Raw genomic sequence first — 15251 nt, 5'->3', positions numbered from 1 at the left:
ACACATAGTTTGGAAACACATGCAACACACGACACTCTGAACAATTATTTTGAAATTGTGCCCCTCGGATGAGCAGTCACGGGCCGCCACTGGTATACAGGTTTGTACCATTATGATGGTGAGTAAATGAGGACAGAAATTTTATTATTGTGTGAACTGTCCCTTTAATAATACATTAGCATCAGCATTCTTGTGGCGTACGGGACATGTTCGTTTTGATATACAAAAAAATATACAAAAATAAGGAATACAACACATATTTTTATTATGAGAAGGTTTTATAAAACTACAAGTGACATGATTATTTACAGAGTAGTTTTGTTCAAGTTGGTATTATGTCATCCTGAAGGATCAGGAAACAGCACCGTTACAGCACCCGGAGGTGACTCCGAAATAATTTTCTGTCTAACATGGAGAACCTTTTCCAGAGGAAGGCAGACCACTTCTGAAACAATGGTATGTGTCGCCTTAATTCATTTCTTATACTACAAATTCATGCCAATGTCAAAGCATGTTTCAAGCTAACAGATGCACCTCCTGAAGATTAAAAGTGATGGATTTCGAGTTCGAAACCTTTCTATTCCTTGGTCAGATCATCTGCCAGATGTTCATCTCGGATGTGTCTTGAATTGCAAGGACTTACTAACAACAACAAAGCCCAAAACCAGAACTATTTCTTATGTAAAAGTATAGATATCTTTTGAAATGTATTTTTGTATCAAACATTAAAGCTTCGTTTCAGCTGCAAAGATACAACAGACTCAGCAAGTAAAGTAAATATGATACAGTATATAGACCGTGAGAGCAGAAATGTAATAAGAAGACTACAAAGAACAAAAAAGAGCTGGCGTTCAGCCCATATACAAGAGTAACACATTTTACACAAGAGTAGTTTAGGGTGAGAGAGAGAGGGGTGGTGGGAAATGTAGGGTTTCCTTTTTCTTTATCAGATCAACACAAACCTGTGGTCAGAAAGAGAACAGAAGTTAATTCATGAGTGCAATTCACGGGATCATTACACTTTAGTATGTGGACAACTTAAAGAGACACTCCACTTTTTTTGAAAATATGCTAATTTTCCAGCTCCCCTAGAGTTAAACATTAGATTTTTACCGTTTTGGAATCCATTCAGCCGATCTCAGGGTCTAGCTGTACCACTTTTAGCATAGCTTAGCACAATCCATTGAATCTGATTAGACCATTAGCATCGCGCTCAAAATTAACCAAAGAGTTTCGATATTTTTCCTATTTAAAACTTGACTCTTCTGTGGTTACATCGTGTACTAAGACCGACGTAAAATTAAAAGTTGTGATTTTCTAGGCAGATATGACTAGGAACTATACTCTCATTCTGGCGTAATAATCAAGGACTTTGCTGCCGAAACATGGCTGCTGCAGGCGTACTGATATTGAAAGATATAAGGGGACTATTTTCGGCTGCTGCTCAATATTATTGCTCCTCCTGCAGCCATGTTACGGCAGCAATGTCCTTGATTATTACGCCAAAATGAGATTATAGTTCCTAGTCATATCTGCCTAGAAAATCTCAACCTTAAAATGTCTGTCGGTCTTAGTACACGATGTAACTACTGTACAGAAGTTTTAAATAGGAAAAATATAAAAACTTTTTTGGTTATTTTTGAGCGCGATTCTAATGGTCTAATCAGATTCAATGGATTGTGCTAAGCTATGCTAAAAGTGGTACCGCTAGACCCGGAGATCAGCTGAATGAATTCCAAAATGGTAAAAAACAAATGTTTAAAGGAACAGTATGTAGGATTGTGGGCAAAACTGGTATTGCAATAACAAAACTTGTGGCTAAAACTGGTACTGCAATCACACTATTGGTGGCCAATACACAAAATGACAACATAAACATCAGTTGAGGGCTGCAACTCCACTTTTTAAATGACAATATCCTGACCGGACTGCTGTTGTCAGTGATATAAGTATTTGAAATGAAAATGATTTTTTAATGTCTAGTGACATATCAGGGCCATTTTATGATTAATTGATATAAATTTCTTACATACTGTTCCTTTAACTCTAAGGGGCTGGACACACCAAAACTTTTAAAGGGATAGTTCGGCCAAAAACGATATTAAACCCATGATTTACTCACCCCCAAGCTGTCCGAGTTGCATATGTCCATCGTTTTTCAGACAAACACATTTTCGGATATTTTAGAAAATGTTTTAGATCTTTCAGTTGATTAAATGTAATGTTACGGGGTCCACGACCTTCAAGTCCAAAAAAAGTGCGTCCATCCTTCACAAATTAAATCCAAACGGCTCCAGGATGATAAACAAAGGTCTTCTGAGGGTAATCCGCGCGGTGTTGTTGTAGAAATATCCATATTTAAAACTTTATTAACGGAAATAACTACCTTCCGGTAGCGCCGCCATCTTAGTCGTGTCCGCATTTAGGATGAGAGCTTACGCAGCCTACAGAGGTTACTCTGCTGCTGCTCTGTGCCCCCGCCCTCCGAATTTGTCATACGTCACTAAGAAAAGTGCGTACACTACGCTAATACTCTCTCCTGAATACAGAGGAGTCTAAGATGGCGGCGCTACCGGAAGGTATTTATTTTCGTTAATAAAGATTTAAATATGGATATTTCTACAACAACAACGCGCGGATTACCCTCAGAAGACCTTTGTTTATCATCCTGGAGCCGTTTGGATTTAATTTGTGAAGGATGGACGCACTTTTTTTGGACTTGAAGGTCGTGGACTATGGGTGGACCCCGTAACATTACATTTAATCAACTGGAAGATCTAAAACATTTTATAAAATATCCGAAAATGTGTTTGTCTGAAAAACGATAGACATATGCAACTCGGACAGCTTGGGTGTGAGTAAATCATGGGTTTAATATCATTTTTGGCCGAACTATCCCTTTAAGAAAGGTACAACATGGTATTATGTTTATTTTACCTTTAAAGGTACACGGGGCAAAAAGCACAGAGTCGTGTAGGACAATTACATAAGAAAATGTATTCGATTTTTAGATACGTGACCACAGACTGTAAAAACAATATGGACATAGTGTCCGTGACATCCCCATAGGTTTGTGAAGAAGAGCATTTTTTAGCTTAAAGTAGGCGGTTCCTGCCATCGCCATCTTGGCCGCGCATCACTCGCTGATAACCAAAAATGGGTAAAGAGGCGGGACACGGGTGCATGAGGTGGCTGGTTGCTGAAACCACGCCTGCCTAGCTCGATTCTAGTGACAACAGTGGCAGTTCACCCGTCACTCAAGTGGCCACGCCCTTAATTATGCAGAACTTTAAGACTTTATATAATTTAAACGGATGAGTTACAAAAAAAATCACCCCCTCACAGTTGTAAAAAAAAGGCAAAATTATTATTAATAAAAACTATTTTTGTACCAGGCTGTAAACATATTATTTTCTACTGCAAAGGTAGAAAACAGGACCTTAGGGTAAAACACCAGCGACAGAAAAGGTACAGTTTTGTTTCTTTCTTTCTGACAGTGTAAGAAAGATATAAATGATTGCAATAAAAAACTTTTCGAAAATATTCTTGAACAATGCAAGTACTAAGTTCTGCTCAATATACCTTCACACTCGAAAGCCTTTAGTATAGTTGTGTAACTTGGCCCCAACCAGGAGGTATAGGTTCCCATAACACGCAACAGCTTTTTGGTGGAGTCGCTAAATAGCACGTCAGGTTGCCCGTAACCCACAGAGCTGAACAGAGAGAATCCTTCTGTAGCGTTGCCGAAAGCATTCTGGAAGACGAAAAATGTCAAATGTAAATGGTGTAGAGCACAGAAATACATGATGAAAAAAATCAAATCAAATATTTGGAATACTTACAGAAAACCAAATAAAAGGAGAAAATATTGAAAATGTAGATGTATATTTTGCTTAATATACAAATATTAGATCATCTCCAAATGCTTGCTCATACACAGAATTGCATTGTGCATATGTGCGTGTCTGGTGTCATTACTTGTGCTAGTCCTGCTCTTGGCGTTTATGACAGAGCTCAGTGCAGTGTCACCCCTCCATGACAAACTGTAATGTAAGGTTGTGTCTTGTGAAAATCAATGATCACCACAGGCCTCGGGCTGGGTGTATTGAACGCATAACTCAGCCTGATGTAATGTGTGTAAAACCAGAGATGTTCAGAGATAGTGTTAATATTGGCTTCAGCGGTGTTCGTTTAATCATACCCTTGACCGCTAATGTGCCTTAACAATGTTTCCAATGAGATTTTTATGGTCTGTATTGTACAAAAGGGATTTCGTTTTTTATTTAACTGTTGTTGTATTGTTTCACGGGTAATATCTTAGAAAAGCGAATCCAATCTGATATCCAAAGAATGTGTAAGTATCTGGCAGTTCAAATGGCATTATGTAATCTATGTGTGTGTTTGGGGAAATGAATAGTGTATAATAAAATGTTTAATGATAAAAACCACAATGAAAAAGATGAATTTCTTTTTTAGACAAAAAATATAAACTTTAAGTAAATAAGTGCTTAAAACAAGCAAAAAAAAAATCACAATGGAATAAGGAATATTTTCTTGAAAAAAGTTTAAAAATTAATTATTCCATTTGCTGAATTTTTTTTTGCTCGTTTTAAGCACAAATTCACTTAAATTTTATATTTTTTGTCTAAAAACTAGACTTATTTTCCTAGGTCATTTTGCTCATCAAGAAAAAGCTTCTTAATTTAATAATTTTTTGATATTTTTTCTAAAAAACAAGACAAAAATGCTAAGTAAGAAAGTTATTTTTTGCAGTGCATTTTGGGCTGTATGGTTCATTAATGATGGTTCCCTTCTGTTTTACAAAAGGTTCTGTGGAAAAAGGTTATTTGAATATAAAAGCTTAAAAAAGGAATAATGAGTTCAGATGCAAAACCCTTTAAGTGCATCTGACATGTTGTTGTTGTTTTTTTTGTAAATATTGTATCCACAGTAATTGAAATGCTTTCCTTTTACAAATGTCACTTTAGTCAATTCACTGGTATTAATAAAGACCTTAATGAAGACCGTTTCGCTGCAAAACCCTCTAAGGACGGTTTCACATTTGGTGCGATTGCCTGGTCCGAACCCGAGTTCGATTGCTTCCCCCTCCCCATGCCCCCCATGGACTGTGTACACATATTATTGTTGCATCCGAACCGCGGTACGCTTGCATCATCAAGCTGCAGCCGGCGCGTTCTCATGTTGCTTGGCAACCGCTGTAAACGAGAAGACCACAAGCGTGATTGCCGAACTCCAAGCAGAGAGATGATTTCTGAATGCCTCCGCAAAACTTGACGTCGGCGGACAGACCGTTGTCATCGAAACGACTTTAGTATGTTTGGGCCAGATAGACGCAAGTGCGTTTCTGTATTATTTCTTTGAAAACAAAACCAAAGGTTTAAAAAAATAAGAACAAAAGTCAAGCAAGCATTCTATGCATTTTGTTGTCAAGGTAAGTGCACGCACACAAACACACACGTCTGTTTTGGTGGGACATTACATATAATACGTAATTAACAGTGGTTCACTTCCGCGATTTGGTGCGATTGCGCTCACATTAGCAGCGAACCGATCTGGAGTTCACATGAACCGGACCCCAGACCACCCTTTTCAAGCGGACTCGAGTACGTTTCGCGGGTGCGCACCCGAGTTCGGAAGACCGCGTTCACATCATCCAAATGTACCGAACTCTGATGTCAATCGAACCCGGGTGCGCACCAAAAGTGCTAATGTGAAAACGCCCTAAGTGCATGCAAGCTTTGGGTACTAAAAAAATCCACTTCTTAGGACTAGACAATTGCAAAATCACTAAAGATGCAACTAGAAACATTGTTAATCAGAACAATGAAGAAACTGAACCACACATTCAGTCATTCATCTCACTACCACATTCGGGTTGTATTCAAGTACTCAAAAGGGACACATCTCAAGCACTGTTATTCTACTAATTCATCTTCTGTGCACTTAAAGGATTTTGTTTTTTTAAAAATGTATGTGGTGTTTTGCGGATTATGCCAACAAAGTGGTATTTCTAAATGGACTAAGGTCGGGATTAAGCAGATTTGAAGAGAAGGTATTTGATGAATATAATACGTGCCGAGAGCTTTGGTTAATGTCATTATCTAATTTTTGATGGAGGTGGCGTTTAGTGGCTTTTGCATCAAAATGGCTCTTTTAAGAACCTTTTACTAAATGGTTCTTTGGGGAACCAAAAATGAGGACCTTTTGTACCACCTTAATTTTTAAGAGTGTATGTGTAGGGGTCCAAAAGTCTAACATCACAACATTTTTATGGTTTAATTTTTTCTTACTTAATACAAAATATTTTATTACAAAAATAGTTTTATTACATCAATTTAAGTGAAAGTTTAATTTACAAAAAAATCTAAATTAATTACAGAATAGATATCTTTGTAAGCTGTTTGACTTTCATAAATTGTATTTCAAGTATTCACAACATATAGCCAATCTTCTCCTAATGACTACATTGCACTGTTTTCTTTTTTAAAATATTAAAGATATATAGGCTAAACCGCCTTTCTATTGTAAACTACATTTGGATGAGACTGTCAGAGTTTGCCCCCTGGTGGCAGTAATAATGAAATTTCAGTTTAATCGTAAATTTGTGTCAACATAAATGAGAAGCTCATTCCAGCGCAAGAGCCTTAAAAGGCGGGGTGCATTATCTCTGAAAGCCAATGTTGACATTTGAAATCACCTAAACAAACACGCCCCTAAACCAAAAAAATCAGGACCTTCTTTTGATAGACCCGCCCCACACATACGCACTCCAGGCAACGATGTCAGTTAGTAGACACGCCCCTTACTGCTGATTGGCTACAAGTGTGTTTTGATACTCGGCCCGACTACCTTTAACAAATTGTTTTTAAAAAATCATGCACCGCGGCGCGCCTTTAGTTTATGACTATATTTATAGGTAATAATTTACTTATCAGTCATATTACTGATCAATGGTTTTTAAAGGATTCTTTAAAGAATTTTTAAAACGCATTGTTTTGATTGGAACACATTGAAATACATCACTTCCAGTCGGTGTGTCACATGCGGTGTAATCACACAAGTAATTTTTTTATGCATATAAAGCGCAAATTGGACCCGAAAATTACGCACATGCAGATGGCTGGCACCCCACGCAGCCCCTTTCTGACTTTCCTTCTGGTTTATCTGCATTTCTCATGTACAGTGGAAAGGTAAAAGTAACCACGCTGATTTTAAATCAGACAAAAATGACCAGTGGACCGGATAAAGCTGATTGGAAAGCCGCATTTGGCCCGCGGGCCACCAGTTAACTAGCGCTGCTTTAAAGGGATAGTTTACCCAAAATAAGAAGTTTGTTATCAATTCTTCATGTTGTTCTAAACCTTTTGACTTTCTTTATTTTGTTGAACACAAAAGAAGATATTGATAAATGATCGTAACCACTGACTTCCATAGTAGGAAAAGCAAATACTGTAGAAGTCAATGGGTACCATCAACTGTGTGCTTACTGTCATTTTTCTGAGCATCGTCTTTTGTGTTCAACAAAATAAAGACAATTAAATAGGGTTAGAACAACATGAGGGTCAAGAAATTATGACAAAATTTACATTTTTGGTTGAACTTGGTTATTAAAAAAACATATTAAAGCAATATATAATGTTAAAGATATTAAAGTTATATTTTAATGAATGTTTTTTATGTTATCTTTTATCTAATTTTATGTAGACAAAAAATGACTTTAGCTGGGTTTTCACAGGCAAGCTCACAAATTAAAAATGTGGTCTTAAACTTCCACTTCCGTATGTGTGTTTTGTGTTTATTTTTCCTGACCTGCACACGTTCCAGGTACTTGTAAACGCGGCACTTGTCCTCCAAGCGCACAACCACAGCATTGGTCGGAACCACGGCCAGGTGACAGCGCTCATATTGAAACAGGTCAGCTTCGGTTCCATCAGGACACAGGAGCTTTAAGTCTTCCATCTCCAGATCCAAAGCCCAAGACTCCTGGTTCTTACCTTACGTGAATAATAATCCATGCAAAGGTTTTATTTCTGAAAGTAAGTAACTAAACGAACGTCCTTAAAACATGATGGTATCCAGTATTCGTCTGAATGAAACCTATATAGGTATAATCGTGAGAAAGCTTCGAGTCACACAGGTATTAATAAACTATGTATCACTGTTACACTTCCATCATGCCTGAACTAAGGCTACTGAGGATAAACAAGGTTTCACAGAGTCCAGCAGACATACAAAGAAACACATTGTTATGAAATACTGCCACCCTGTGTCTATAAGGGAGTGAAACTTGATCCAGATTGTGAAGTGAAGGCTACGATTGTCCTCTTACAGGGCCTTACAAAATTACATTAAATTAATAAGAAACCGACTTACTGCGTTTGGACATTTTTGTCCTAGTGTTTAACTAGCTCTCCTTACACCCTGTATTGGGTAGGTAGACAGTGCTTTTACTTACCCTGCATGTTGTCAAAGACTGTAGTGTGCTTAACAAAAGCAACATCTCCGAGATTCTCTGCAACGCATCTGCAAAATACAACAACAACTTAATAAATGTACAATATTGCATTAGTACTGGTAAAATATGATGGCATTAGTGTCTGAATGGCATAGTCTGAAGAAAGGATCTTTAGGAGATATGCATTTTTAAACATCTGACCTAAGAGCTCCGGCCTCCCCAAAATGTCGTTCCCGCGGGTTGTTGGCACAGATGTGGCGGTCGTTCTCGTCTCCGATGCAGGCCTCGCAAAGGTTGCGCGGATTGTTGCCTTTGGGATCGTGTTCTGGGTCCTTTACTCCTGGGACACAGCTGTAGCCAAAGAAATCGCCTACCACTGTAAACCATTGGGAAAAGGTTATGAACTTTATCAAATGCTTCCAAATACTGAAAATACATCCTCAGTTTGCAATCGAATTTGACATTCATTTATTACACGTGTACAATACAAAGTAAAAAGCCAATTAAATGCAGTTAAAATCTAACAAGAAGTGCATATTGCAATACTGTATGTTTACAAAAGTTATGAACAGTGAACAATACAAGATGCAAATGAAGTAGTTTATGTATGTACTATATGCTCAGGTAAATTTTGTGTCTTATATAGCTCAAAATCATGAATTTCTGTTGTCCGAATTAGTCAGTGTCAATTCTGTTACTGTCAAACTTTGTTACCAAGTCAGAGCCGATGGTGTAGTGGGCTGTGCTCCGACATAAGGTGCAGACGCACTTTCGGCGACCCGAGTTCGAATTCCGGCTAAAGGCCTTTTGCCGATCCCGCGGCCCTCTCTCTACCCTGTATGTTTGTGGTCCTCTCCTGTCATACTGTCTATCAATAAATGCAAAAACGCTTAACCCATAACTTAAAAAAAACCCTGCACACCAGACGCAAGTTCAACGATTTGTGCAAGTAGATTACATACAAAGTCAATGCAAAGACGCGATCAGATGCATCCGCGTGTGGGGGGATGCAAATGACGCGATATGGGCGGCACGTTTGCCGCGAAAACACCTCAAACATGTCTTAGCCCAAGTAAAAAATATTCAACTTGAGTGAAAAATTCGCATGACACGAAGTTAAATCCCACGAGTAATCTAGAGCGAGTAACGAGATGCCCTGTGTTTTGTGTGTACGTAGCATAAGGCATCAAATTCACGTCTACCGCTTGTAGTTTGTCGCTTGAACATTTTGACTTTACTCGCTTCATTCGCGCGTGAAATTCTTTGCCGTGTTTTTCTGCCAAAGTTCAAATGTTTCAACTCGCGCAATAGCGCGTTTTTGCGGCGATATCGCGTCACTTGCATCGCACCACGCAAGGGCGCGTCTGATCGCGTCTTTGCATTGACTTTGTATGTACTCGCGCAAATCGTTGAACTCGCGTTTGGTGTGTATGCCCCATAAGCCCGAAATATACTTCAGAATTTTTGCGCTAATGTGTGACGTCACCAGCATGCGCTAGTGGTAAACAAATTCCAGTACGAAGGTCGTAGCAGCTAACACACTGTGCGTTGATCACTATCGTAGGCTATCTTTGGACGCAAGACCGAGAAAACGGCCATCTTTGAACCTCTCTCACTGTACAACATAGGACCACAGATGAAGAGCCACGAGCACAGACATCGCGACAATTGTTTCACAATGCCAATCTTTTGTCTGGGACAGCCAAAAATCGTGCAATGTATTTTAGAGAATAAATTGATTCAATTGTTATGGCCTGAAACTTCTTGTGATCCATGGCAATGAGTACCAAATAAAAAGCAGAAAATGAAATCATGAATTTGGACAACAAATGTACATATAATATCCAGTTGCATATATACACTGCAAAAAAAAGACTTTCTTACTTTTATTTTTGTCCTGTTTTCAGTACAAATATCTAAAAATACTTAAATCAAAATGCATTTTCTTGATGAGCAAAATGACCTAAGAAAATATGTCTAGTTTTTAGACAAAACCCATAAAATTTAAGTGAATTTGTGCTTAAAGCAAGCAAAAAAAAATCTGCAAATGGGGTAACTTTTAACAGTTAATTCAAGAAAAATTTAAGAAAAATGTTCTTACCCAGAAATTCAATTTTTGCAGTGTCCTATACATGAAAAGTTCAGTTTCCAGCAGCATGACTATAAATGAACACTTTCCTTCATACAAACAACATATATGTACATTTTAACCAACATTTTTAACCTAAAAAAGTATGTCAACTACCCACATGAGTAACATCACAAAATGAAAGTGCTATTTTCGACATGTCTCATCAGCTGTCGCCTGGATTGTAAAACAAAAACCCTACATTTGTAAAATTTGAGGTCACAGAGCTTCATTATGCAAAGAAACACATCATGGCAGCATCTCTCACCATGGGGGAAGTTACACTGCTCATCCACACTGATCTGTGATGTGTTCACCAGGAAGCCGATGGGAACAGTCCATCCCACAGTGGTCCTTATCCCAGGATGACAGGAGCTGCGCTCGTGCATCTCCAGCAGGGACAGATCACTGGTTGATGTCCGTGCCAGAGCAACCACATAGTAATTATTGCCATCTGTGTCACAGGTGATATGTCAGTAAAAATATGCAGCAGAGGAGAGACGCTTCAAAGGTGCTTTCAGGCATATTTTAAAGAAACCTTAAACATGGAAAGCCTTGATGGTAAAGTAGTTCAGATAAAATAAAAAAAATCGAAAACATTATTTGGTCACCTTCATGTCAAAACTATAAGACTTTCACCTTTTCCAACGTGTTGTTGTATCTACACCTACCCAGTGTAATGTAAAATAAAAACTTTCTTAAATGTTTCTCCACAGACTATAGACAGAAATGTTAGGTCCCAAAAAATTAAGAAAATAAAGTGACAGTGTAGAGACTGGCATCATTATTGACACTGCATATTAATGTGTGGTGAACAAATCCCTTTTTAATAAATAAATCTATAAAATATGATTTATTACTTGTAAACATACTCACCTACACCATTATAAGACTCTCCTACTGCCACATCTAAGCCGTAGCAGAATCCAGCTGTGTAAATCTCATCAGCATACATTGTGGCAGCATCTGCAGTGCCATTCTGTAAAAAAAAATAATAATAATAATTTTACTAGACCATATAGACTGATTTCCATCATTTCAGCACTGGTGTAATGAAAAAGCAAATGATGTAAACATATTGTAAGATTGAATTATAAGTCAAGGCGGCGAGTGCACGCAATCAAAATCGCAAGAGGGGCAAAAATTAGCGCCATCATAAAATTCAATCTGGAATCTATGAGCCTTGTAATAATAAAGTCGTTTTCATGCACCATATGTGGGTTGATTTGTTACTCTCATTATAGATTAAAGATTCAACCTTAATTTGCTTCATGCAGTCTGTGGGACTTTGGCCCCTCACACACAGCAGTTGTCCACGGATGTTCCTGGCTGTGGCATTACCGGCGAGATCCAAACACTTCTGCTCTTCAGGATCAGACACCGTGCACCATCTGACTGCAAAGAAACAACAGGTGATTATAACTGAAAATGTATTATTTTGACAAGCATATATATTTTGGTTTTGTTAATACATTTATCTGATATTTACAGAACTTTTAAACATTAAAGCATAAGCTTCATACATCAAAATTATTAAAAAGTTTTAGGTCAGATAATGAGAAAATATGTGACCCTGGACCACAAAACCAGTCATAAGTTGCACTGATATATAGCCAACAATACATTGTATTGCTCAAAATTATTTTATTTTTTTGCCAAAAATCATTATGATATTAAGTACAGATTAATTTCATGAAGATATTTTGTAAATGACCTACTATATACAATACTGGGCAAAAGTCTTAGGCCACCACCACCAGCTTTGTTGTTTTAGCAAAGTTTTAATGTCCATCCATATTAATTTTTCACTCTTTTTAAGATACAAACAAGAAATATGTACACAAAATTAAAAACAAAACAATTTTCAGAACTAAATGTCTTCTTAAAGGCCATTTTCTAAATATTTAGATTTTTTTGCACCCTTTAGATTGCAGATTTTCAAATAGATTCAAAATATATTGGTGAAATATTGCATTGTCCTTACAAACCATGCATCAATAGAAAGCATATTTATTTAAATTTCAGAACGCAATTTTAAAAAATTACCCTTATGACTGGTTTTGTGCATGGTCCAAAGTCACAAAATATATGGGGTTTTTGCTAGTAGTGCACCTGCTCCGTTGAATAAATCAATATTTAAATAGTCAGAATAAATAAAAGACAAAAGAGCAGTAAGACAAAAGCCTTGTAGTTGTAAGAAATAAAGCAGCCTGTTTAGACCTATATTATGCTTCATTAAAAAGCCATTACTGCCCAAATAAAGTTGCTCAAGTAAAGTGTATTCTGTGTTTATTCATTAAAAACACTTCATGTTAAAATTAGTAAATGCCATAATAAAGCTGTACTTACTAATGTTGTTTTCAGTGGACATAGAGACCAAAATGAGAAGGAGCAGAGCCACAGCAAGGTGTCCTCCTGGATGATTCATGATGAACAGTTACCCTCTGAATGGGCTCATACTCGCAGGAGTGGGAAGTAAAGTAAAAAAAAGACCAAACTAAACACAAAGAAAAAAGGCTCTGTGCTTGTATTCTTCCCAGATGCCCAGAAAGCTTACCCAGAAAACTTTCCAGCTCCTTTACAGAAGTTTCTCCCCTTCTTTTTGATCTAACAAGGTCATTTTTCACTTATCCTATCACGGTGGGCATCTAGGGTTTCCTTCCTTATCCAATGGGACCTCATGGCACGCAAGTTTTTGCACACCTCACTGCCCCTGGCACCGGGCAGGTCAGATCATTCCTGAGGTCGTAATTAAGTAAGATACAATAGCTTTTTTGTGGTCAGCTCTTGGAGATTAAACCAAAGGTCTGAAACAAGTCCAGTTTGATTAGAGATATGGACAGAGAGGCAACAGGAGATTCTTTTGTCCCACTATGCAGCTGAGGAAAAATATAGGGCACTTGATATCCCTTCTGTATCCTAATTCTCATGTCACCTTCCCTATAATCAATGCGTTGATATGGCGATACGAGCGATTTCTGAGAAAGGAGATATGGTATCACGGCCAAAAACAAAGTGATACAGAGACATGCATATAAAGACACATCCGTACATGGCCAAACTGTGCAAAGACCTTGTTAGAATAAGTACAAGCAAATATCTGCCAAGGATAGCAAGCTGAAAACTACAGAACTTACCTACAGTCAGCAGTATGGATTTGAATTGTAAGCTTTCTTATGGAGCACATGCAAGGTGAAGAGTATCTGACAGTAACATCCTCATCTGTCAGGATGTGTTCCCTCTCCTATGATGGATACATTTAGGAAAAACAAGCTAAAGAAATTACAGGAACTGTGGGGAAAACATGTCAGTAGTATGAATTTGATATGTATGCAGGCTTTTCTTATCGAACACATAGGAAACAGTATATCAAATAGTTTCTATTTATACCTGTATTCCTGACAAAGATAGGAATAACAGGCTAAACTTTATTTAGATTCACATATTTTTTCCAATAGTCTTTTTAAAATTAAAACTCGCACAAATATTTACTTATATAAATTACTTAACTGGGTTGTGTAATATACCCAACTCAAATGTTCTTACAATTTTTACAATATAAATATGTTAAATAAAAGTAAAACTCATCAAAATATGGGTCATGAGGGCTATATAATACCTCTTTTTATGAACAGGTACTCAGTTTAAATGGGATGGGGCTATAAGGAAACTTTTTTGACCATAAACAGTAGTAAATACAAACATTTTTATAAACATAAAGTGTTAGGGCTTTGCTGATGTAACATGGCTGCAGCAGGAGTAGCGATATTACGCACTGCCCGAAAATAGTCCCCGGCCATTAAAAATAACCAAGGGGACTATTTTCGGGCAGTGCGTAATATCACTACGCCTGCTGCAGCCATGTTACATCAGCAAAGTCACTGATTATTACGCCAGTTTGAGAGTATAGTTCCTAGCCATATCTGCCTAGAAAATCACAACTTTTAATTTTTTGTCGGTCTTAGTACACAATGTAACTACAGAAGAGTCAAGTATTAAATAGTAAAAATATCAAAACTTTTTTTGTGCGATGCTAATGGTCTAATCAGATTCAATGGATTGTGCTAAGCTATGCTAAAAGTGCTAGCACCAGACCCGGAGATTGGCTGAATGGATTTCAAAACGGTAAGAATCAAGATGAACTCAAGGGGACCTGGAAAATGAGAATATTTTCAAAAAAAGTTGAATGTCCCTTTAAAACAAAAAACTGTCAAGTCACTGAAACCTTGCCTTTATCATTTATAGCCCTTATAAATGTATATATTTATAAGTGCTATAAATGGCCAGTTTTACCAAGGTGAGAAAGATCAATACACTACAATATAACATTCTGTACAATAATATTCAACTAATCACTTAGAAACAGTATGTGATTTTCTGACAGATGATAAGTGGGGCTTTGTAAGTGTTGCTATTATGTGGTTAACAGAAAGTATTTGTAACGTGTCCTAGTGAAATCAAAATTGACTTTTTTTTATTTAGTATAAATATATTAGCCCTAAGGTTTTCTGTAAACTACTGTGCATCAAAATGTTGAGAAATGTATAATTTTGAAGATATACACGTCCAGGCTTTCACGATTTTATGACATCATTCTGCACTTTAAGGTGTAAGCCAACTGATAGGAGGAGTCACAAAATATGCCCG

At 37.3% G+C, this 15251-nt stretch overlaps 1 protein-coding gene across 2 annotated transcripts; it reads right to left on the bottom strand.

The window, feature by feature from the left end:
* Positions 1-211: 211 nt before the first annotated feature.
* otomp (otolith matrix protein) lies at positions 212-14319 on the bottom strand. 2 transcript variants are annotated; one of them, XM_065267004.2, is made up of 10 exons: positions 13742-14319; positions 12954-13582; positions 11863-11999; positions 11481-11583; positions 10873-11058; positions 8678-8852; positions 8477-8544; positions 7831-8015; positions 3583-3754; positions 212-962 (listed from the first exon to the last, which is right to left on the bottom strand). In XM_065267004.2, exons 2-10 carry the CDS (start codon positions 13030-13032, stop codon positions 952-954), a joined length of 1116 nt encoding a protein of 371 aa, XP_065123076.1. In that variant the 5' UTR covers positions 13033-13582; positions 13742-14319; the 3' UTR covers positions 212-951. The 2 variants fall into 2 exon arrangements, with proteins under 2 accessions (XP_065123076.1, XP_073671174.1); XM_073815073.1 differs by having other exon boundaries at positions 12954-14319.
* Between the last annotated feature and the right edge of the window lie 932 nt (positions 14320-15251).

Source organism: Paramisgurnus dabryanus, chromosome 6 (genome assembly GCF_030506205.2).
Source record: "Paramisgurnus dabryanus chromosome 6, PD_genome_1.1, whole genome shotgun sequence".
NCBI lineage: Eukaryota > Metazoa > Chordata > Actinopteri > Cypriniformes > Cobitidae > Paramisgurnus > Paramisgurnus dabryanus.
The sequence above is the reverse complement of the archived record's forward strand: the minus strand, read 5'-3'. Positions and strand labels throughout refer to the sequence as shown.